The sequence below is a fragment of the Myzus persicae genome, unplaced genomic scaffold (assembly GCF_001856785.1).
Source record: "Myzus persicae strain clone G006 unplaced genomic scaffold, MPER_G0061.0, whole genome shotgun sequence".
Taxonomy (NCBI): Eukaryota; Metazoa; Arthropoda; class Insecta; order Hemiptera; family Aphididae; genus Myzus; species Myzus persicae.
Genome location: NW_019101024.1, coordinates 1135069 through 1158600, shown reverse-complemented (window position 1 = coordinate 1158600; position 23532 = coordinate 1135069). Strand labels below are relative to the sequence as shown.

Below are 23532 nucleotides of genomic sequence, written 5' to 3'. Positions count from 1 at the left end.
CGAGTTGTACAGTTTCTTCCATGGTTGGCTGTCGCCGTGGTAGTAATCACCGTCGGTTCGTGTGTTTTTGAAAACACATGTTCTGAATCCGTGCCGACAACCACGAACGAACACAACTTTACTGTAGCGGGTGCTAGGTACTGGCGAACCGCATAAGCGCAAACCTCACGACGACGCCATGGAAGGAGGAGTCCTAGGACCCATCTGATCAAACGATCGTTTCTCTCTTCCATGACTCGTGCGGTGTTCGTGTGGGTGCATGCGGCAAAGTTTTGACTTCGATTTTTTTTCGTGTCGTAATATCGACGCTATCCCGTCTACTACTGCTACCACTACTACTACCACTACTATTTACTACTACTACTATTACAGTACTACTACAAGTACTGCACGAAAAACGAGCACACTAGTCACTACGACTGCCCTGTTCCGTTCGTCATGATAAAATAGAATCGTAAAACGTAAATCGGCAAAACAAACGGCCCTCAGACAGTGTAGAGTAGTGTACTGGTGTGCCATTATTATCTTTTTCGTCGCGTTCCCTACGCCGTTCCGTCTGTTAACCAATATACGGGTGATTGGACTATTGAAGTGGAGCAAGTTCGTATAAATACACATATTAAATATTTTTACAATATTAATAATAACGATGACGACGTTTGATTTCCAGTCGTTCTATCGCTGTTATAACAATTCCCGCGCGATGACGGTTACGTGTTGAAATAGCGTACGATTTTCGTAGTACGCTTCCCGTGCCTCCGAGCAGCTGTTGTCCAGACACAACAACTAGAATATGGGTCGCAAAAAGAAGAAGCAGTCTAAGCCATGGTGCTGGTATCCTTTTTAATGCTATTATTGTAGAAGTGTCCACTTTTATTCTATCGAGTTAATTATTTATCTTTCTGGGTACTCATAATCAAAAACAGCAAAAACCCTATTTTCTGTTGTAATGTAGACACTAGATAGGTAAATAAAATGTGTTGTCTTTATATACATTTGTATATTTACTTTGATTAGGTCTTCTGTTTATTATTGATTTAACCCTCTTTGTAATTCACACATTTCTATGGTTTCTCTCTGTATACATTGTGTAGTGTTTGAAATGACTCGTACTACAAAGCTCTAATGAATATATAAAAGTAGATTTGATACCTCAGGTTATTGCCAAAAATGTTTTTGCCAATGCAACACCACCTTAGCCAATAATGAAATGCATGTGTAGTGCACCACTTCACTAAATAAAATTAAGTACAAGGCTTCAAGATCTAATCAAAATTTACAATTAAATAATTGTTATTTTGACAAATTTTATGTTATATTTTTGGAATAGGTACCTATCTATTTTATAGTTGTTAATGTAAGTTTCGACTTACCTTCTTGAGAGTTGTATTTCCCCATTTTATATTATTATTTATCCTTAAGCAACTATTGATTTATTTATGAGTAGGTTAGGTTAGCTACCTATTATTCAATTTTGTGACCAATTATTAAAAATATTAGTTAACCCATTGAGTAGTATTGTTGTATAATTACATATCTTGAGTTGTGATATTTATACAATTTTGCTGATTGTATATTGATGTTCACAGATTTTGAACTTAATATTATGATGAAATACTTGCTGCTACCTATCTGTTATAAATATTTTGTATTTTTCCTAATATTACATAATGCGATGTAAATATAAGTCATTACTTTACAAAAATTATAGATTTATTATTCATATTTTTATAATCATCCTATTGGTGCTGTATAGTACCAAGAAATTCATTCATCAAACTGTTAATATTATATCGCCTAGAAATAATGTTTACAATTTAGTTTTATATTTTTTAAGAAAAATTATAGAAAATGTTAAAGTTAAAATACAGACATAAAGTATTAAAACATTTTTGTTCTTAGAGCCGGTGTGGAATTACTGCTATGTTAAAACATGCTGCTAAATATTTTTGTTCACACCAAATTTATGCACTAGTATAATATGTACATGTATTTAAAACAACGTATTTTGATATCTGCGGAATCCACAGGTCGGTTTGATATGTTCTGCTATTGTGATACTGACCTAAATTAGTTCATTACTGTAAAATAGTTTTGAGAGCTGTTAGTCAATGTGAATTTATTCAATTAATTCTAATTTTAAAATTATATTTCTTTTTCTAAAAGATTGAATATATTTTGTAGATAATGGTTTTAAGTTATATAAACAATTATAAATTATGTTCAAAATGAATAAAAATATATTATATTAGTATATAAATATCACTGTTTTCTTATAAATAATTAAAAAAATTTAATTTGTCATTAATATTTTTACACTGAAAAATATACCTTAAAAGAAACAATAACAATAGAGCATAATTTGATTGAATAATTTTCATGTTTTTGTTAAGACACCTAGTTAAATAACATATTGTTTTTTATATATTTTTCATTCAAATATCGCTAATATAACCCTGAATTCCTAACAATTGAGTATATTTAATCCTTAACTAAGTATTAAGGTATTGTAATCGTGAATTTGATGATGAAAAAATTTTAATTCAACATCAAAAAGCAAAACATTTTAAATGCCATATATGTCATAAAAAACTGTACACTGGTCCTGGTTTATCGATTCATTGTATGCAGGTTAGTAAATTATTAATGAATTACTATTACACCTAGGGTATATGAAATTTACTTTATAACTTATTTCCTAAAATAATTTAATTTTATATTGTGATTTAAATATATATATTTCTAAAATTCTCAATCCTTCAATTTTTATTAAAAAAATCATTAAATATTTATTTATTTTTATTTTCTAACTTTCTAACATATTCATAATATAACAAGAAATTATTTTATAAATTAAAATTTTGTTACAGGTACACAAAGAAACAATAGACAAAGTGCCCAATGCGCTTTCACATCGCTCTAATATTGAAATAGAAATTTATGGAATGGAAGGAATTCCAGAGGAAGATATGAAGGAACATGAGCGACAAAAGTCTGGTAGCAAAGGTAATATAATATAATATGAAAACACAATAACTACCTATTTTCTTATAAATTGAATAAACAAAAATATATTATTCAAATTTATTATTATTATTATTACTATAGGTACTCGTTCGGATAGTGATGATGACGCTGGGCCACCTGTAAAGAAGAAACCCGAGTATTCAAATCCAGCTGGTCCTTCCATGATGCCACCTTATAATCCTATGATGAATCATATGCAAGCTATGGGCCCTCCTTATATGGGACCAGGGTAATTAAATAATAAATATTAGTGGTGTAGTCAAAAATATATGGTGGTATACAGATAATGCTGAAATTCTAAAACATGTCTGGGAAATAAAATAAACCTAATACAGTTGTTGGTGGGTATATAATTGTTTTACCCTTCAAAACATAATTAATAATTTTTAAATGAATTCTATAGTGTAATTTGTAAATTATAAAACTTAACGTCCAAAGTTTCGTTATACTTAGTAATAAAAATAAAAGTAAAAACAGCATTCTCAATGTAAAAGACTTAATAGCGCTCTTCATTTTTGGAAAGCTCAAAATTTTCAATCTTGTTTTTAGTACATGAGCAGCAAAATTAAAATTTTTGATTAACAAGTTCCGGCTGTTCGTTAATTAAAATTTAAAATGTTTTTTTGTTTAAACAACTGACATATAGTTTTTTTTTATCTTAAAAATTGACTGATTGAAAGTAAGTTCAAATTTCTATTTATGTTATTATTTACATTTATTTATTTATTATCTAAAATTGTTTAAAGTTCTACGTGATTTGTAGTTTGTACCTGGGATTTCACTCGATACTTAATAATACCTAACATCTAAATTTGTATTTTTATAATTTAACCTATAACTTCCAAAACTAAATACCCTACATGTACAGTATAATAATCTCCCTAGTTCTTTTTTAGCCCTATTACATACAATTATTCAGAATGTGTCTTGTTACCTATTAGCCAACTCCTGATCAGTAATATTAATAATAGTAGTAAGTAAAATATACTAAATATAATAAATAAATAAAATATAATTCTAGTTTATCATACTGAATTAATAACAATGTAATACCTATTAATTAATGAGAGTTATGTATAAAAAAATTTAAACCTCAATAAAATAATTCTCACTCATCAAAAATTGTTTAGAACAATTGCCCCAAAAATATATATATTTGTTACGCCACTATGCAATTTATTAACAACAAATGCAAAAATAATTTCCTAATAGTATGCATTTAAACAATGATCACTTTAATACTCTAGCGATAACATTAATGCTTTTAATAAATAATTCTCTAATGTTAGTGGAAATTAGACAATTAGTACCTATAATGTCAATATATATTATAAACATCATAGTTCACCTATGATATTATAATGTTCTTTTTTCTTGAATTCTTGTTCAATTGGTTCAATTGCAATATTTGAGTCACTTAATTCCAAATCTAATCCTATCTGGTCCTGAAGTTATACCAAACTTATTTTTAAGTAAATGTAAATTTGTTATTTCTTTGTTTTTATTTTGCCTGTTTAATTTATCACTCTTCTGGTATTTTTCCTGATGTTTGGAATACTAGTAGTATTCAATTTATTAGTTAAGTGTTCTGATCCAGCCAATATTACCAATTTAAATTGTATTTGGATTAAATATAAAACCTATGCATAAATACTTTTTAAAAATATCTCAATCAATACAATTGGTTTTAACAATAATAAAAATAGTACATATAAAGGCTAATAAAAAGAAAAAAAAGTACATTGTTTACAAATTGTTAATTGAGAAGATAAAGTATAATTTATGGGTATAACTCAAACAGTTTTATGACTACACCACTGCCCACAATACATGTATTTATATTTTATAAACTACTTTATTATATTAATCAGAATGCCAATGATGGGTCCTTCTGTTTCTGTTGGCCCTATGCCACCTGGTCAACCAGTGGGAATGGCAAATAAACCATTATTTCCCAGTGCTGCAGCAATTGTAAGTTACATTTTTTTTTTTATATATTTACCTTTAATGTAATCGTACTTATGTATATTTTAGGCTAGTAATTCTGATGTTCGTTCAAATAGCACAATGCTATCTGGTGGTCCTGTCGGTGGCCTAAATAAGTCAGCATTTCCTGCTTACTCGGGGTAAAATATATATTAATATACTATACAATATACATGTTTGGTGTAATATATTCAGTGTTTGGAAAAACGTTGTTCATGTAAGCACGTTCACGCCATGATGTTCATATATACTGAACAATACGTGAACGTCACTCATTTTTTTTCAAATAGCATGTGAACTACGTTTTTATTTTAAATGAATTTGATCAATTTTGAAGACATTCAATTTATTTATCATTTAATAAATATGTGTATAAAATATATAATAATAATATTTTTCCATTATAATTCCTATGATATTTATTTGATTAAAATTTATAAAAATTAAATACGTGAAATTCCAGTGGCCTCGTCTTGACATACAACAAAAATAATATTATAATTCCATGACTTTGTAATAAACCTAATCAGCTAATCATACTAAAAATGAATAGATATAAGTGTAAACCTATAGTGGTCGGTGTATTGGGTATAAGCATGGACTTAATCGTTAATCATCTGCCCTGTGGAATATAAATTTAATTACTGGTAATAGAGGGAATCACAAACGGTGATGTGCTGTCTACTTTATTACTTTATTAATTGTATACTTTAAAGTCTAAACTGTATTTTTATTTTTGGGTTGAGTCGTATGTTTATGAGTTTTTATATTGACTGCAGTTTAACGTTGCATAAAAAAAATTAAATGAATAACCCAATGAATGTGTTCATTTTTTGAAAGTGTAAATGCGTTTGAAAAAAAATATAAATGTGAACGAGTTCCTTTTTTAATGACTGAACGTGAACAAATTTAATTTTTTTCATGAATGTTCCGAACACAGAACATATTAAACATCCCTATTCATTATTTTTTGTTAGGGTAATAGATATTTCATAACCCTATCATAACATAGTAAATCACTTTGTAACTCCCTTGGTTTATATACTCCATATACTCAATGAGAGAAGGAACTTGTTATTTTGTTGGATGCCACCAATTGCCTATTTGACATTACCGTCAGATGGTAGGAAGTGGAAGAAATTTTGCCTTGGAGCTATCACTGACATCAGTCAGATCTGTGAAATGAGTTCCCTCTCTCATAAAATGGGAGTATAATATACATTTTGACTATTTAACATAATTATTATTTTACTGTTTAAACCCTAGGAATGATAATGATTCAAAATCTAAATCACTTATTAGTTCTACTGGAACATCTAGTAAAATAATTCATCCATCGGAAGATATTTCTTTAGTAAGTTTAATGTCATAAATTGATTATATATTTATAATATTAAATATCTAAATTGTAATTTTAGGAAGAACATAAAGCTCGTTTTCCTAAGTATGCTATTCATATGGATGTTCAAAATCCATTACCATCAAACATTACTGAGCAACATCAGCTTGGTGCACCACTCATGTCGCCTCATGGTCAAGTGTCTCCTCAAACTCAACAATTTCAACAACAACAACATCAACAGCAGCAGCAATTGCAACAGCAACAGCAACTTCATCAGCAGCAACAACAACAGCAGCAGCAGCAACAACAACAGCAACAGCAGCATCAGCAGCAGCAGCAGCAACAACAGCAGCAGCAGCATCATCACCATCACCAACATCAACAACACCAACAAGCAATTCAAAATGAGGTAAGGTAGAGAATATTTAAGCATATGGTTCCAGCTTCTAATTCTTAATAGAGGTTATCCACCTCTTAACCATTCAAGGTCCGTTAAATGTCCTGTTGACAACTGAAACTGCTTAAAATCATAAAGTAGATTTAATTGAGTGGACTGCCTTTGTAAGTACAAAAAATGTGAATATTAGGACAGGTTTTATTTAGGTGAATTTAGGATTGTTTTATTTCTTTAGTTTATCACTTATTATATTGTTATGCAAATTTTCTTCAGTCGTGGTTAGATTGTAACAAAAAGTACATAAGTTTTAAGATACAAAGGTTTATCAGGTTGGGTGAATAAAAAGTGAGTAAATTTTCAGGTATTTTTGGTTAATATTTGCATCTGCTCGTGAATATATATTTTGCTTCATACTTATATATTATTTATATTATTATTATTATTATTACTATTATTAATATTATTTATAACATTTAGGATAATTGTTGATTAATTTATGTGTTAACTTCAAATATATTGAATATTAATTTATTTTAATTATTTTAGATGGAACGACAAGTAGCTGCTATGGCAGCAGTTATGCAACAACAACAGCAGCAGCAGCAGCAGCAGCAACAGCGTTTTGCTACACCAGTTATATCAATGCCTAATATGATGCCCCAGCCTCCTACTGTTTTTATGGCTCAGCAAATGCCTACTCTTTTACGGCCTTCTTTAGGTGGTTTACCACCTCATGCTATGAGCATGCTAAGGCCGCAAATGCCTATTCATCCAGGTATTTATTAGAAAAATATAGTTGTAACTCTAATATTTAAAGCTTATGTATTGATGAAACAATGATTATATTTGTTAGGTTTAATGGTTAACCCACCGATGGTCAATCCTTATGCCCCCGGCGGACCAATGGGCTTCCCAGGCGCTCAAATGTTAGCACCGATGATGCACCCTCGCTTCAGATGATCAGGTTTGTTGGGGGGCGTATTACTCGTGTACAACAACACACCCCCGTCACTTTTGTAAGTTGTTAATTTTTTTTTTAATTTCCAATTAAAAACAAATTGTTAATTTTATTGATAAAAAGAGAAAAAATTAAACTTTCTTTCCTAATTAAGCTTAGGATTATTTAAGATTAAAAGTTAGTGATTTTCTTTTTTTATTTTATATGAAAAATATTTTAAAACTTTTATTCTATGAACTTAATTTATTTACAGAAGTTAGTTATTATCCCCATTAATTAAATTAATTAAAATATAACCAATTTCTATTCATACAGTTTTGTTTACAGAAAAAGGAAAAATTTTGAATAATAACTGAAACGCAGTTTCAGTGAAAAATCAGTAAGTCCTTTTATATTTTAAATGTCCTTAACCCCTCGTTTTTCATTCTTTGGATTTTTTTTTCTTGATTTATTTGTATATTCCCAAAAATAGTTTGTAACTAAATGTCACACGTACATTTTTTTGTAGAACGTGTGTGGTAGTATTTATTAGTGTGACGTGGATTTCGTACAAACTTTTTACGCTCAGCATAAAATGCACAGCAAATTTGTTTATAATACAAAAAAAAAAAAAAAAATGTTGTTGAATGTGTTTTAATTATTTATATAGTGTTATGTTGTGAGAATGAGTAAGTACTAATCACTCACGTATAAGATATAGTAAATATTCATTGTTCATCTCAAAAAAGCGTGTTTTTAGGTTTAGATATATAACGTGCCTACTGATTTCTCAGATGACGCGGCTCAGAATTCTATAATATTTGGTATGTCTTTTTGCATTTTTAAATTAATTTAAGGCCTAATGTTTAGGGTTTTAATTACTAACATATTAGAATTAAAAATATAATTGTAAAAATGAAAACAAGAAAACACACTTTTATTATTCTAAATCATTAACAAATTTATTATCATTACATTATTATAATTTATTATATATTAAGTACGTGTGTATGATGTAATTCAAGGTAAGAAATATTTGTTTTATAATACTAAATTTTTGGAAATGCACTGTAATCAAATTTTCTTAAAAAAAATTTGATTACTACCATGCATATTCTTTTTTTTCAAATAAATGTAAGCACATATCTGAAAATTAGTTCAATTATTTCAATAAAGTGAATCCTCTAAAAATGGTGAGTACCTCATTCACGAAAGTTTATTAATCCTTCATTCAATTTTCTTATTGCCAATTATTTGAAGACGTAATTATACCATATAAGAGTGATCAAAGTATTATACTGATATTCAGAATTGAGATTTTATTTAAAATTATCTGTTTATGGATATTGTTCTAATCAAATTAAAATACCAGTCTGTATATAAAATTGGAATTCTTAAGATAACTCAAAATATAGTTGTGATGAACTATATAATAATCCTTAATCTTAATTGATCTCTGTATGTGATTAAATTAAAAACAAATCTTTGTATCCCTCTCATATTACCTAGTTATTTTTTATTTCAATCTAAAGTGTATTCCATAACTGGCAATTTAAATATTTAATTATTTATATATTTCCTGAGTATTGCATTTTCATTATTCAAAAATAATTACTAATTAGTATCAATATTTCTATAACCTTATACATTTTTTAAATTGTGTAATAACAGTTAGTTATTTGGAACAGTTTTATTATATTTATGAATGATTTTTGTCATCCTCTTAATACCTATTTAAGGTAGTCTACGGATCTTGTAAATCTGAATAGTCGTCACTACCAGGTACTTGTATCTGTCTATCAAGTCCTGCCGTCCAAATATACTACGTTCGCTGATTGAGGTTGGTTGTTGTCGTCACAGTGAAGCTGTTGGACCCTAAATTGGGTCCCCTGAAACACAGCCCCAGGCGAGGCTATCCCTCACAGCTGACCTGTTGGACTTGTATTACCAAGTCCCCTGTTAACCACAACAGGCGACACATTATATTATTACAAGTTACATAATATTTGTTTCAAATCTGCGTACAGATTGTTTTTAGTGTAGTTTTGCATGTCAAATGCGATTTTTGGGATAAGCCAAAATGGTTGCGGTAATAAATGACTCAACATATCATAATGGCTTTGCACACTACTTTGGGCGCTGATTAACACTTCTGTGATTGTTGAAAATAAATTCAAATCTTATGATGTGTTTTAGGTTGGGTGATTGATAAAGGAGACGTTTTTTTACAATTTGAAGTATAATTTGTGTTAATTATTTAATTTTATACATAATTTTTAAAATTTTATAAATAAATACTATCATTAATGATACTAAAATATTTAGAGTACATTATTTATATTTAAATAACTTAAAACAAATTTGCATTTAATTCCCATCAAATATTTTGTAGTAGTAACTCATGGGTCTTCATTATCACCTGTTTTTATTTCGTTGTTTATCGATGAATCGTTCCATGATTGAGTATCAGCAGTTCCAAATATAACATAAAATAAGTTTCCAATGAAGAAGACCCCAGCTGAGCATAAAAACACTATGCCCCATTGGTCTTTGTTACTCTAAAACAAAAAATACTTTTACATTTTGTAGCAATTTAAAAAAATATATATATATCTTACACTGTCCGTTACAACAAAGCCTACCAACAATGGTCCCAATATTGATGTAATATTTGCTATACTATTGGTAATTCCTAATAGTGTGCCTGCAAAATTTGGTGCCAAATCTAAATGATTAGTCAAAAAACCTGTGAAAACGCCACTGTTTAAACCAAGGGCTGCAGTCAACAAAACTATTGCTCCTGTAGTTGATGTGTCAAATATATAAAGTGAGACCAATGCTAAAGCTCCGCCCCAGTGAGCTAAGCTATTCCAAATTTTCCTTTGATTTGTATTTGTCATCAAACCATGTGTCCTGATGTAGTCACTGATCCAGGAAAATGCTATAATCAGGATCCACATGATCAAGTATGGCATAGCAGATAAAAACCCATTCTAAGTAATAATATATAATTAGTATATGAATTTGAACCTTTTAATTCTTTAAATTATCTTACTGATTTAATGTCAAATTTTAGTATATAATTAATATAGGTTGGCATGTTTGTTACTAAAATCCAGAAACCCAAGTTCTGGGTTAGGTGTGCAATTATAAGTGTCCACATAGGAATTGACTTAAATATCTTTCCCCAAGGAGTTGGTAAAGGCTACAAAAGTAACATATTATAATAGATACACATCTATTAGAATTTTCTCAATTTACCGTATTTGATGTTGTATTACTTAATGAGGTAATAATGAATTTTTTTTCTGCCTCACTGATAGTTTGATGTTCTGATGGGCTGTTAGCTCCCATTAAAGACCAAACCAGTGCCCAGACTAATGTCAAAGCACCGCTTACATAAAATATAGATGGCCAACCTCCTAAACTACTAGCTAATAGACCTGCGGTGGGAAGCATAACCAATGATCCAAATTGTGTGCCACTAAACACAAATGAAATCAAACGTCCTTTTTCAGATGCAGGTGCCCATTTTGATAGCAAAACATTAACTGTTGGAAATATGAAACCCTAAAACAAAATATTTTTCTGTTATTTAATGTAGAAGGTATTTCATTTCTATACTTGCGAGCTACATAGTAGGTTAAAATATAATTTTAATTTATATAAGTAAACACGTTCAGTTTAAACAATGACTATTGGTTATATCAATACTAATACTCTTAAATGTTATAAAAAAAAGTTGATTAAACAAATTTGACACATATTTTTTTTATTACAAGATAATATATTTATTTAACGGTTGCTTATTCAAAAATTTTCTACTTGGTAATTTAGAAATAAATAAAATACATTTTTTGAAATGTTAACTACCAGCATAAATATATTTTTAAACTTTTTTACCTACTTGAAGTAATGTCACTGAACACTCCCTTTGATCTCTTCATCCAATGACCAATATAGTAAATATTAATTTCAACCTTTTTATTCATTATATAAATTAATATACGGATAGAAAATATATTTTATTCATTTAAAAAAAAAAACTATTATACCAATACATTTTAGAACAGTGTAGCTTAAACGTACTATAAATAAATATATTTATGAAAAAATATTTTCCCTCCATTGTTTTGACTTACTTGTGCCATTCCTTGAACCATTCTGTTTGCACACATAACTAATACACCACCGTGTATCGCTGATGCCGGGGTGAATATTGTCAAGACACCACTGATTCCTAATGCACCAGCCAAGAAATATTTCCCTCCATACTTCTGTGCCATTTGTCCAGCGTATACTTGAGTTATTAGATATCCCCAAAAAAATGAGCTTAATACTTGGCTTTTTGATGATTCGTTCCAGGGCAACTCCTGAGCAGTTTTTTATATAAATTACATTTTGTGTAATTACCTAAAGAGCTTGTTTGCTTGCATATTATAATATGTCATACTCACTATAAAATGTGTATTGGCGCTTGATTTGTCAGTCATGGCTACAATGGCAACCGACAGATTAACTCTCAACCCATATGAAATGACCAGACCAAAAAAAAGTATTAATGCTTGTTTGTGTCGTTCACCCCATGTAATTTCTTCTATAAATTTTTTCAATGTTAAATACTTAATGGTGCAGCACTTTAAACTATACATTTTGTATGACAAATGATTGCGCTAGGTATGTATTTTTTGAAAACTGAGATTTGCCCAACACTTATTACTTATTAGTTATTAGGTATCTGTATGACATGCGTTACTAATATTTTCTCATTAGTGTCCACATAATGCTGATTTTTTTTCCTCTTGTAAGCAGATATGGTCTATGTTAATCCTATACTAATTATATAATAGAATAATAATGCGTTATTTTTGTAATTTGTGTTTATGAATTCCCATATTTGTCCAAATTAAAACGACAAAATATTATTGAGCTTACGTTAAACAGTCCATTGTTGAATTGTAACTCATACTTATAAATCAATTTTTTTTACAACACTGCCTATTTCAGTAATGCAAGGCTAATGTATTTACACATTTAAAGGCTAAAATGTATTTATACCTACTGATTATTTCCATACATACATTCTAGGTGAAAAATGGTATCAGATACAAGATACTGTTACTTATAAGTTATAATAATAGTTATTTGCGTTATTAGTGTAATATTAAACTACCCTATAGTTTTTTACCTTAATTAAATTTTTCAAATGAAATATAAGATGGTCAAAAGATATTTATTGTGGATTACAGAAAATGAATCTAATACCTAATCAATATTATTCAAGTAACTAGGTACCTATATCATTTAATGAGGGAAAAAATGAAATTCAACGTTTTTGGAAAAAAGGTAAGTGATATTGTACTTAAAATATAATGTGTCTTACCATTTCTAAATATCAATATACAGGAGTGGATTGCTAATGTTTTTCAGGCCAAGGGTAGATATTTAAGCAGCTCACATTTTCTTCTTTTTAGAAAAAAAATATTCCTTATTAGATACTTGTGTACCAACAATTATTATATTGGCCATTTGGTCTTAAATAATAAAGTAACAAATGCGGTCATAAATTAATTTAAAACTTTTTGATAATTGAATACAGCACTGCAATATCCTAATGCATACCTAGGTACCTAACATCTAACAAATTAATTAATAGAACTATTTGAAAAATTATATTTTTAAGGCCCTGACGCTTAATAACTAAGTTCCGTTTGAACCAATTCACTCTTATTTTTCAATGACTTCGTTAAGATCTATTCTATTGAATATATATTTGTCAGAAGTCATAAACATTAGAATTTCTAATTTGACAAATATTGTAATCAAGTTTTGATAACTTTTAAAATTGAAAATCCCTACCTACGTACAAACTAGTTTTAACTAAATAAATATTTAAGAAAGTGCAATGTAAAAAAAACTGAAGCAGTTGGAATAATAGTTTAAAAGTATTACCTAAATTATAGAATGTTTTAGAAGTAAGAGGATACTAAGATCGTTTTATACAAATTTTAGTTGTTGGTATGGATTAATATAAAGCTTTCAAATCATTAAAATAGTAAATTGAATGGTTTTTATAAAATTTTGTCCTAGAATATTATAACATTTATAATAAGTACTATGATATTACGAGGCGTTATAAATATATGTGAAATCACCTTATTTTAGAATAATGAAATGTAAGTAATTAATTTAATAAAAAATAAACATATAGTAAATAGGTAACAAATATAAATAATTTATTATTATTCATTATTAATTTTTAATTTTTTAATTGATTTAATATACCACCTAACTATATATGATAATTAGGAGGCGATTGTGAATTCTTATTTTATTGGGTTTTCATTATCGAAATTATTTGTCAGTATCCTAAAGATCTGGTAATGTTTTTAAAATTGTATTCCAACTTCAAAATAAAATTGTTAAGGTAGTATCTGGATAGTGATCATTGTTAATTTTTAAGTTTTAAGCAAATGCAGTAAATAATTTTCTGAAAATCTATTTTTATAACAAAATAAGTGATTTTTTTTAATATTAGCATCTTCTTTCATACTTTCAAATTTCAACAGTTTGATCCATCTTAGTATAATCCTATAGTAAATCATTTGAATGGACCAATTGTAGAATAAATGCCTAAATGATTAACCATTAAGACAATTTAGCCATGTCCATCAGTGGCGTAATAAGGGGGGGGTAAGATATTCGGATATATCCCCCCCGTGATCTTTTTTTCAAAGTTTAAGATCCGATGATCATATATTTTACTTTTCATTTTAGGTAAAACCTATTTTGTGCTTTCAAATTTTAATAATCAAATAGATAGTACCACCTATATGTTAAAAAATCAACCATATCCCAGGACAATGATTTGACAAAACCATTGGATTGTGGACAATGGTTCTTCTATTATCATAGTTATAAGATAAAACTTATACCTTCTCACAGAATAAATGAAGACTGTTAGTATTGTTTATAATTATTAAGGTAGGTACACAATATTGAGGCCTGGGATCTTAATACTTATAGGCCTACAAATTCCGAATAATGCACAGCATTTTTTAAATTAATTTTAATAAACAATGCGGTATACCTAAATGATAACATACATTTTATAGAATTATAAAAAATAGCATGAAACGCGAAGCTTCAAAACGAGCATCCGGTGGCTAGATTTAGAAAACAGTTCAAAATACATCAAAATCCCTGCCAAATTATTACCTATTCATGATTATGAAATTTAACAATTCGAAAACAATATTGTCAGTGCATAGGGACATAAAATTGTATCCCAAAGACATATATATCTACCTACTAGATATTTTAGCAAAAGAAAGATGGGCTTTATATTATATTTATAAATAATACATTTAATTTAATTGTTTACTTTAGTCTTTAAAAACCATTATTTAATTTATAGTAATATATTAATACCTATATAATATTATGATCTATGAAGTCCACTGGGTATTAGGTACGATTATAAAATGTATAGGTACCTATCCCATCCAGAACCATTTGCTAATGACGCCACTGATGCGTGATGCCTCTTCATATACGTCTACATACCTACCAATATAACTAATACCTTTACATACCTACTTCATTATTTTAACCATTTTACACTTAGGAGTTAAGATATAATCTTTGCCTATTAGGTATTAATATTTAATACCTAACTGCAGTATATGTGAGAGGTTCTTTATATTTTTTGGATTGTGGGCTGCTCCTCAATCGATGCATAAACTAGTTATAGTCTATACGTACCTAGTTACTTAGACTGTATAGTAGGTAGCTAGTCTAAAATGGGTTAAAAGTTATTTAAATAAAATAACTCAGATAGTTAATTATGGTAAATGGTATATTGAAACAGAAAGCCTCAAAGAAGTACCTATACTTAATTCGATTTTTTAAAGTATATAGAAACATTATACCTATACATTCTAGTAATTTTCGGGAAAATAACTACTTTCCTATACATTTGTTACCTACGTATTTCCTTTTTTCTAGCCCTATTATGGGGAATCAAAAAATTAACTAAAAAAAGTTTTTGATAACCTTCCTATTTAAGTTCAAGTAAACTATTATTAAATATTAATAAAATTCACTGTCCTTAACTATAAATCAAAATAATTTGCCTCTTGATAAAATTACTGTCCACTATTGTAAAAAAAGGAACAACTAAGTATCAACAATATTTGTAAATCAATTTCAAAAATTCCTTGTACACGATCGATACTTATTACCTGTTTTACTTTTGATGAAAACATAAGATGGGATGTACACGGTGCGCGTAAAATCAACGTACGTTGCCCTTGTCCGGCCCATTGAAAAATGAAAAGTTCGGTCAGTTCTGACTCGGAATTATCCATGGTCTGAAGTCAGACCGTTATTTTGTACATAGATTTTAATATTTTATGATGCTCAAGAAAGAAGGGCTGAGAGGGCACCTGAGTCTTTGGCTCTCTTGTTACCCACTGCACCGAATGTACACCAAGATAATACCTATATAGGTACCTAGTTATGACTTATGTGTTTAAGAACCTTTATCAATTCTCTAGACTTAAAGATATTTTTCTTATTAACATTGTGATATATCATAATCCTAATGGTTATTTTTCAATAAGGCATTCTAGTTTGAGAAGGACTTGCCCGTCTTCCCCTTAAAATCTATTAGATAAGCTTCTGCAATTGCACCAAAATAAAATTGTTAAGATATGTGTTTATAAACGCAGCTTGGAAGATCTACGTTACAAAACTATGAATTCAAAGTTTTTCCCACTAAATCAATTTATAAAAAAAATTTTAAATTCTGTGAATAGGTTGGGAATAAAGGATATGGAAAATTGGTGTAGTGTGGATTAGGGACGTATCAAGTAGGACATATGATGCATAAAGTATTTGTAAGAATACATTTATTTTGGTCAACAATTTATGGATTATCTTGTTTCCAAATGTTTCAATTCTTGATTTAGATTAAAAAAACCAAAACGCAGTGAAAAATACTGTAAGACTGGTCATTATATTGAATATCAAATAGGCATATTATATTATAGGTACCTACATTAATTATTAAAAATTGTATTTTAATCTACTTTGATATTTGCATAGGTATTTTTATTATACGTATACTTAAAATATCTTGCTATGGTGAGGCAAGCTAATAAATTATATTGTAACTAATATTAACTTCCTACCTTTGTCACAAACTGTACTTAAAGATTGTTTTTATCACGAGTATAAATGTAATAATTATCTAGTAATAAATTGTACACTGTCTTTTTATGAAGTGAAATACAAATATCAATATAATGTAGAATAAAATTTACTTTGCCGGACCACTGGTGAAGAACATTCGGTATAGGTATATCATGTAGTACTTACCTATAATATTGCATACATTTTTACAACTATAGGTACTTAGTACTTACATAGTTTATAGTGTGATAAATTGTTTCTTTTGTAGATTTGTAACATGCCCGTTTAAAATAGAGTTAATAGGATTTTTTTGTTACACAGCTAACCATCGGCAATAGACAAAAATTGTAAGTTAAGATTCATAATAATAATTTTAAATGTATTTGTAATGAAATAAACAGTAAAATCCAAATAGCTCAAGTAAGTATCATCTACCTCAGGGGTTTTCGACCTTATAGTTTATACGTTATACCACTATAGACAAGGTGCAATACAGTTCTATATAAGGCTCAATGAGTGCAATCGGAGAGCCTTAATTATTAAAGCTCTCTAAGTGCAATTATCTCCATTCTCTGTAACCAATGACAACTCGTATAGGTAGACATGGAAAATCGAAACTTTATTCGAAATATTATTACTGTTATTTGTTTTAATAATAATCCAGGTAGGTACAATTATTTTAAAATATTAAAATATTTAGCTAACAAATGGCTCTAAAAATTGTTAAATATATAAATAAAGTCTATATAGTTGCGATCATAGACATAAAATACCTAATATGATTGCAATAATGAATGATTATATAATATGATGTGATAATAAGGAAATTGCGGATCACAGATAGGATGGAAATCTCGTAAGTTTTGTTTCGAAATTGTTGTGATTAGGTACCTATTGAATTGTTAAGTTCGCCGCTCAACTGAGACTGCAAGTGCGTTTTTATTTTAAAATTAAAATTGATAAAATAAATAATTATTAGGTACTTAATATCATTTGTTGACCTTTGTATTCGATTTTCGTGAGCCAAAATTCATGTGTGAGCAACCTATGCAGAAGTCGAAAAACGAAGTTTATAACACTCGGTTCTCAAATATCAAATAATAAGTGTGCAACATTTGGTGTCAATTGGTTTCTGTCAAAAAATATTTCCTAGTTTGAAGTCTATGGAAGGGGTGGCTGGGTGAACTTGAGTGTACAATAAGTATTTTTATGCTCCACAATGATTTATGATAGTTGCGTAAAAATATATGGTTCCTTACTTCCTTAGCACACAGACTTAGAAAGTTAGAACTGATCTCAACATTTTGATGTCTGTGGACTTATGAGGTGATTGCGTGAACTTATCGCGCCTTTCTCCATTAGTATTTTGGTTTTACGGACCCTATGCAGAATTGTAATTTGTTTTTGCGAAATATAATGTAGGTACGTACAACCTACCTAAGTAATAAGTTGCAAAAAACATTGCATCCCAAAAGTTGGGAGTTACGGAACACTGACTTGAGCGACGTACTTATTAGTCTGTAGTCGATCAGAAAAGTCGTGTTGCCAACTTTACTCACGTAATAAAATAAAAGTCGTTCCTGTAATCTCTTTTCCTAAAACTTAATATTGTATAATAGGTAGGTACATAATATAATATAGTATACTACATATATTATTATATTATCACATTAAACAATACTAATTATAGGAGTTCGTGGTTTATAGGACAGTGTTTACTGTTTAGTGTTGTCATATACTTGTCTCGTTTAGCCCTCTAGTTGCATCACATTAAATAACACAAAAAGAGAAAAATTGCTGTCTCTGGCAAACAAATTACTGGCAGGTAAACCGCATCGACTGCTCCGAGAGTAGTATAGATACATAAAAGTAAGTAGGTACGTAACTAATAATTCGTATGTGTTTCGTTGGTTATTGCATGATTAGTGTCTTTCTGTAGGCCATGAGATATATCTTTACGACTATTTTAGTAAATCAACCTATTGGTTTTCTAGAATATATACATTGGTAGTAAGCACTAATGCAGTAACGCCGTCACGCCGAAGGTAGTGTTTATTCTTCATATTTTTTTTATATACTTTTTATTTATACAATTTGTTAAGGCAGTAGGTTACTATCTACATTGGGCCAGACAATAGAGACTGAATTTTTGAAAATAACGGAAAAAAACACAACAACGATTATTATTTTTTTAAAGTTTTAATTAAATATGTCCTTAACATACTAAAAGTCACAATGGATCGGACTAAAGCATTTTTTTATAAGCTCATGAAAGTCAAAAATGTGTGCTGTTTTGAATATTTCAAAAATGTTTACAAATATTTAAAAAGTTTGAAACAAAAGTTGTTTATTAGACGATTTACAAAAAATTTTGTCATTTATTTTTTTTATTCAAACAAATATTAATTGGTAAGATATATTTGTTTAAAAATAAATATTAACACTTAAAAAATAATGAATAATTTTCTCTTTTTTTTTTCTTTTTCTTTATTAAATTTTGTGAGCACCGTATCAAATATAAATCGTATGTCTTACAAACTTAAAGTTGCTTGCGAGTAAAATTATAAAACTATAGAGTATAGACACTACGTTTAAAAACCCCAAACTAAAATAATATTAGGATATAAGAACTACAAAGGATAGATTAAAACACTGTTTTTTAGATACGAGCAGTTTTGAATAAAATTTTTGTTTAATCTGTGACACGACCTTGTTAAATTAATATATCTATAACAGTTATGAACTTAAATAAACTAAATTTGGTATCAGTGATATGAGTTTATAGTATGATTAAACAGTATATTAAATTTTCGTTTAAAATAAAATACAAGGTAGGTATGTATGTGTACATCATTATCTTCCTTCATATGCCCATGAAAAATTTATGTTTTTTTGGGGCCTTGACATCAAAAAGGTTGCTGAACCCTGAATTAGACTAATAAGTGATTAATAAATGTAATATTATCTTATGATAAATTTTTATATTTTTATAGGTATATATGGCATAGTAAATTAGTATATCACAGTTTACCTGCATGTAACTATGTACAACTACAAAGCATACTATTAAACTATTTAAACTATACGTAGCTGTTAGCTTCTACCTACCTATAAATCATAATTTAATAATTACTAATAACTAATAAGTAAAAAGTAAAAATAAAAACAACCAATAAATACATTCATCGCTCTGCTCAGAATTTAATAATAATAAAATAAGTGAGGTCACCTACCCATGTTATTCCTTTTAATAGTGATAATAAAATAGAGGTATACTTACTGGCTACTGCATATATAATACTATATATAAGGTACCTACATAGTTAGGAACTTAGGCGACAGACATTGTGCATATATTTATAATTTAAACTCCCAGGCCCAGGGGTGGTGAATCTTTTACGGGTCGAGTGTCGAAATTTAAAAACCAAATTTTTAAAATATAATTTCTGGCCCCCTCCCTCCAAAAAAGGTCTTTTTACTGAGAGTAAAAAAAAATAACAATAATTACTATACATATATGAGTTTATTTGTTATCTGTTGTTTTATGAAATGCAGACAAAATATTTTAATTAGTCTTAACGTGCTATTTTAGAAATTTGGCCAACGTGCCACTTCTGGCACTCGTGCCATAAGTTTGTCACCTCTGTCCTAGGCCCTAGTTTACTGAATTTTCGGTTTAAAATTATTACGAGTTAAAATATCTCTGTAATAGATTAATATTTATAGTCTTTTATGTAATAAGGAAATAAAAGAAAGACCTTCTTACAAGTGTTCACTTTATAGTTCCTATCGTTTCTACATAGATACGTAATATTTTAGCTTCTGAGCGGAGCAGTGAATATAATATTGTATTGGTAAGTATTTGATCTTACAATGATGTATATTAGATTTTGAACGGAGTGATGATTGTATTGTTTTTTCAATGATATAGGTTTATTTCCTGTCTGTTATCATCTTTAAGGCAGTAAAAATTCTTCGATTGGTTGGTACTTTAGGGGAGAGGGCAAAATTAAATAATTCTTATCAGGTATTTAATGCTTTTCATAATAGCTTGAAATAGAAAAAAATGTGGGTAAGTATATGTCACTCTGCTGTACTTTAGGTGTCTAAGAGGTCGCTGTAACGGATGGTATTAAATTTGAATTCAATGATACAAATAATTGTATAGTGTATTCCTATACGAAAAACGATTCTGAGCGGAGATGGTATGTCAGTTTAGGATATTTTATATTATCATTACCTATTATTAATATGATAGCTGGTAAGTTGAATTAATATTATTCTTCAATTATCAGTGATGCTGGAAAAATATTAAATATACCTACGTAAAATTGGGTTGTTTTGGAACCGAATTACAATAAAATGATAAACGTTATTCTTTGTGTTATTATGCAATTTTGTCCAAATTTTAACTTAAATGTCTGTAAAAAATAACTATATTTTCTATTTATGGAAAAAAACTGCTTAAGTGTACCTCGTACATTTTCAATCCTTGGCTATAAAAATTTAAAATGTTATACATTTTTAACTAGAAAATAATTTTCAATTTTCAATTTAATAAATATTATCAACATTTTAACTTTAAATGCTTTTAAAAAAAAACCCCATATGTATGTTTAATATTTTTCAACTGCTATTGTAAGTATATAATATATATCATAAGTCATATATTACATTTTCATGCTTTTTGACCCAACCAATACAATTTTATTGACATTTATAGAAAAAAAAATGATAATTGAAAATGTCCGTCAACAGCTTAAAACAAGTCAAAATATTTTGAAAATTATATCAAGTATATGAATTAATAAAATAAACATTTGGTGTGAATTTCAAGTGTCTGCAGTAATTCTCTTTTGAATTAGGTACAACAAAATAAGAAAATCGCTAGTCAGCTTCAAACGTTCATAAAAATTTAATATGACTATCCGGTAGAAATTTTTTGATAAAGGTAGATTAACCTTGTGAGGAATCTTGTATCAATTTTTCAAATCTTAGGTATAAAAAGAAAATTTTATGAATTTCTAACTAAATATAATTTACTAATTTTCATGATTTTTACGAATTTTGTCAAAATTCTAAGTTTAAACGCTCATGAAAAATTATTGTAGATTTACGCTCAATTTTTTTTTTAAATTTTCATAGACCACAACTTACAAGGAATCTTGTATCACATTTACAAGTTTTTTGACCGAGCCAAAATTTTTTTTATCGACTTAAGTTTAAAAAAAACAAATAATAATCGAAAATTGCATGTGCCTATAAATAGTTCAACACAAATCAAAATATTTTGAAAATTGTGTGGTGTATAGAAAATGCTAACACAAATATTTAATGAAAATTTCATGTATTTACAAAATTGATTTTTTTGAAAACTGGTTTGGCGTAAAAATTCCCGTTTTTCCTTAATTGTTTGTTTGTTTTTCCCGTTGCTTTTGAAAACTATTGGAAATTTTAAATGTTAACCTCTCGAATGCGTCAACTAGATTCACTTTCCTATCAGAAAAGTTGCTGTTGAAGAAAATCGAAGCACTTTTACTGTAAAAAACCGCGATGACAGACACAAAAAAAATAAAGATAAGAAACACACATCGTTGTAAAATCAGTACATTCATTATTCATTGCTCCGCATTTTCAAACTTTAACCACTCACCCAAAGGAAATAACAAAAAAATTCTCAAACTATTAATTAACTTACTAAATTTGTCATAAACAAAACTGTCTTTTGGCGTCTTTGCAGCGACCTACTCAACGACACTCGACGAGGTATATCGACTCTTTCTATACAGCAAAGCGGTTACCTACTTTCCCCTTTTTTGTTTTATTTTCACATGATATGCTAAATTAAATTGGTTTTTGACATGAGTCAGTATAATTTCATTAAATACCTATTATAATTTTATAAAATGGATAGGTACCCAACATGTCTTATGATTAATTATTTGATTTCCATAATTTTGATAAAATATTTTGTTATTTCATGATATTTTACTTTGCAAATATTTCACAAAATACCTAATTGCTGCTTATGTAAGTAATAATGATAAAACATTTATTTATATAATAAGCCTGTTTGTGACTTGTAAGTTGTATTATCTACTTAATCGTATTACGTAAAAAAATACTTTTAATAATTCTTAATTTATAATTTTACCCTTTTTGTGCTCTTCTTTTTTATCGTTCTCCATTATATTATGATTATGGATTATATTTTCTTAAACACTTCAATAATACAATAGTTAATAACTTGATTTCGAAAAAGTACATTATATTTATATTAACATTACTCGTACACGACCAACTGAGTCAGTTGAACTGACAACTGTAAGCAAATACAAACTAACGAATTTCTTCGATAGATCTCTCATAAGTAATATGAACGTCGTCCGTTCGATTTCCACTTCCATATTATTGGACTTTCATAGTTTCATTGCAGCGTCATTAAATATGATCATATAAATATTAATCATTGAATAATATTAACATATTATATTCACAGAACCATTTGAGCTGATAATAATTTTTGTTATTAAAAGATTATATTATATTTTGACTTTTGTGTATAATACTATAATATAATATAGGTTTTAAACATAACAATGATAATAGTCAATAATCAAATTATGTTTTTAATCTTTCCTTTTTATG

General features: G+C 28.4%; 2 protein-coding genes across 3 annotated transcripts; one reads left to right on the top strand and one right to left on the bottom strand.

Moving 5' to 3' along the window:
- Positions 1-47: 47 nt before the first annotated feature.
- LOC111027320 (BUB3-interacting and GLEBS motif-containing protein ZNF207) lies at positions 48-7716 on the top strand. The gene is made up of 11 exons (XM_022305673.1): positions 48-600; positions 671-834; positions 2505-2631; positions 2871-3006; positions 3109-3256; positions 4899-4998; positions 5062-5153; positions 6280-6367; positions 6432-6764; positions 7299-7527; positions 7606-7716. The coding sequence occupies exons 2-11, from the start codon at positions 794-796 to the stop codon at positions 7710-7712; spliced, it is 1401 nt and encodes a 466-aa protein (XP_022161365.1). The 5' UTR covers positions 48-600; positions 671-793; the 3' UTR covers positions 7713-7716.
- Positions 7717-8025: 309 nt separating this feature from the next.
- LOC111027321 (putative inorganic phosphate cotransporter) lies at positions 8026-23249 on the bottom strand. 2 transcript variants are annotated; one of them, XM_022305674.1, is made up of 7 exons: positions 23039-23248; positions 12147-12286; positions 11832-12062; positions 10951-11259; positions 10745-10894; positions 10308-10682; positions 8026-10247 (listed from the first exon to the last, which is right to left on the bottom strand). In XM_022305674.1, exons 1-7 carry the CDS (start codon positions 23070-23072, stop codon positions 10089-10091), a joined length of 1398 nt encoding a protein of 465 aa, XP_022161366.1. In that variant the 5' UTR covers positions 23073-23248; the 3' UTR covers positions 8026-10088. The 2 variants fall into 2 exon arrangements, with proteins under 2 accessions (XP_022161366.1, XP_022161367.1); XM_022305675.1 differs by having other exon boundaries at positions 10089-10247; positions 12147-12283; positions 23039-23249.
- Positions 23250-23532: the final 283 nt, after the last annotated feature.

What these genes read in the sequence shown, in the direction of transcription:
- LOC111027321 (XM_022305674.1), bottom strand. Translation starts at nt 23,072, where the DNA reads ATGGAGAACGATAAAAAAGAAGAGCACAAAAAGG. An exon ending in TAAAATTTGACATTAAATCA is followed by an intron (nt 10,683 to 10,744) that starts GTAAGATAATTT and finishes ATTATTACTTAG; the next exon opens with AATGGGTTTTTATCTGCTAT. An exon ending in GCTTTGTTGTAACGGACAGT is followed by an intron (nt 10,248 to 10,307) that starts GTAAGATATATA and finishes TTTTTGTTTTAG; the next exon opens with AGTAACAAAGACCAATGGGG.
- LOC111027320 (XM_022305673.1), top strand. Translation starts at nt 794, where the DNA reads ATGGGTCGCAAAAAGAAGAAGCAGTCTAAGCCATGGTGCTG. An exon ending in AACAAGCAATTCAAAATGAG is followed by an intron (nt 6,765 to 7,298) that starts GTAAGGTAGAGA and finishes TAATTATTTTAG; the next exon opens with ATGGAACGACAAGTAGCTGC. An exon ending in GCAAATGCCTATTCATCCAG is followed by an intron (nt 7,528 to 7,605) that starts GTATTTATTAGA and finishes TATATTTGTTAG; the next exon opens with GTTTAATGGTTAACCCACCG.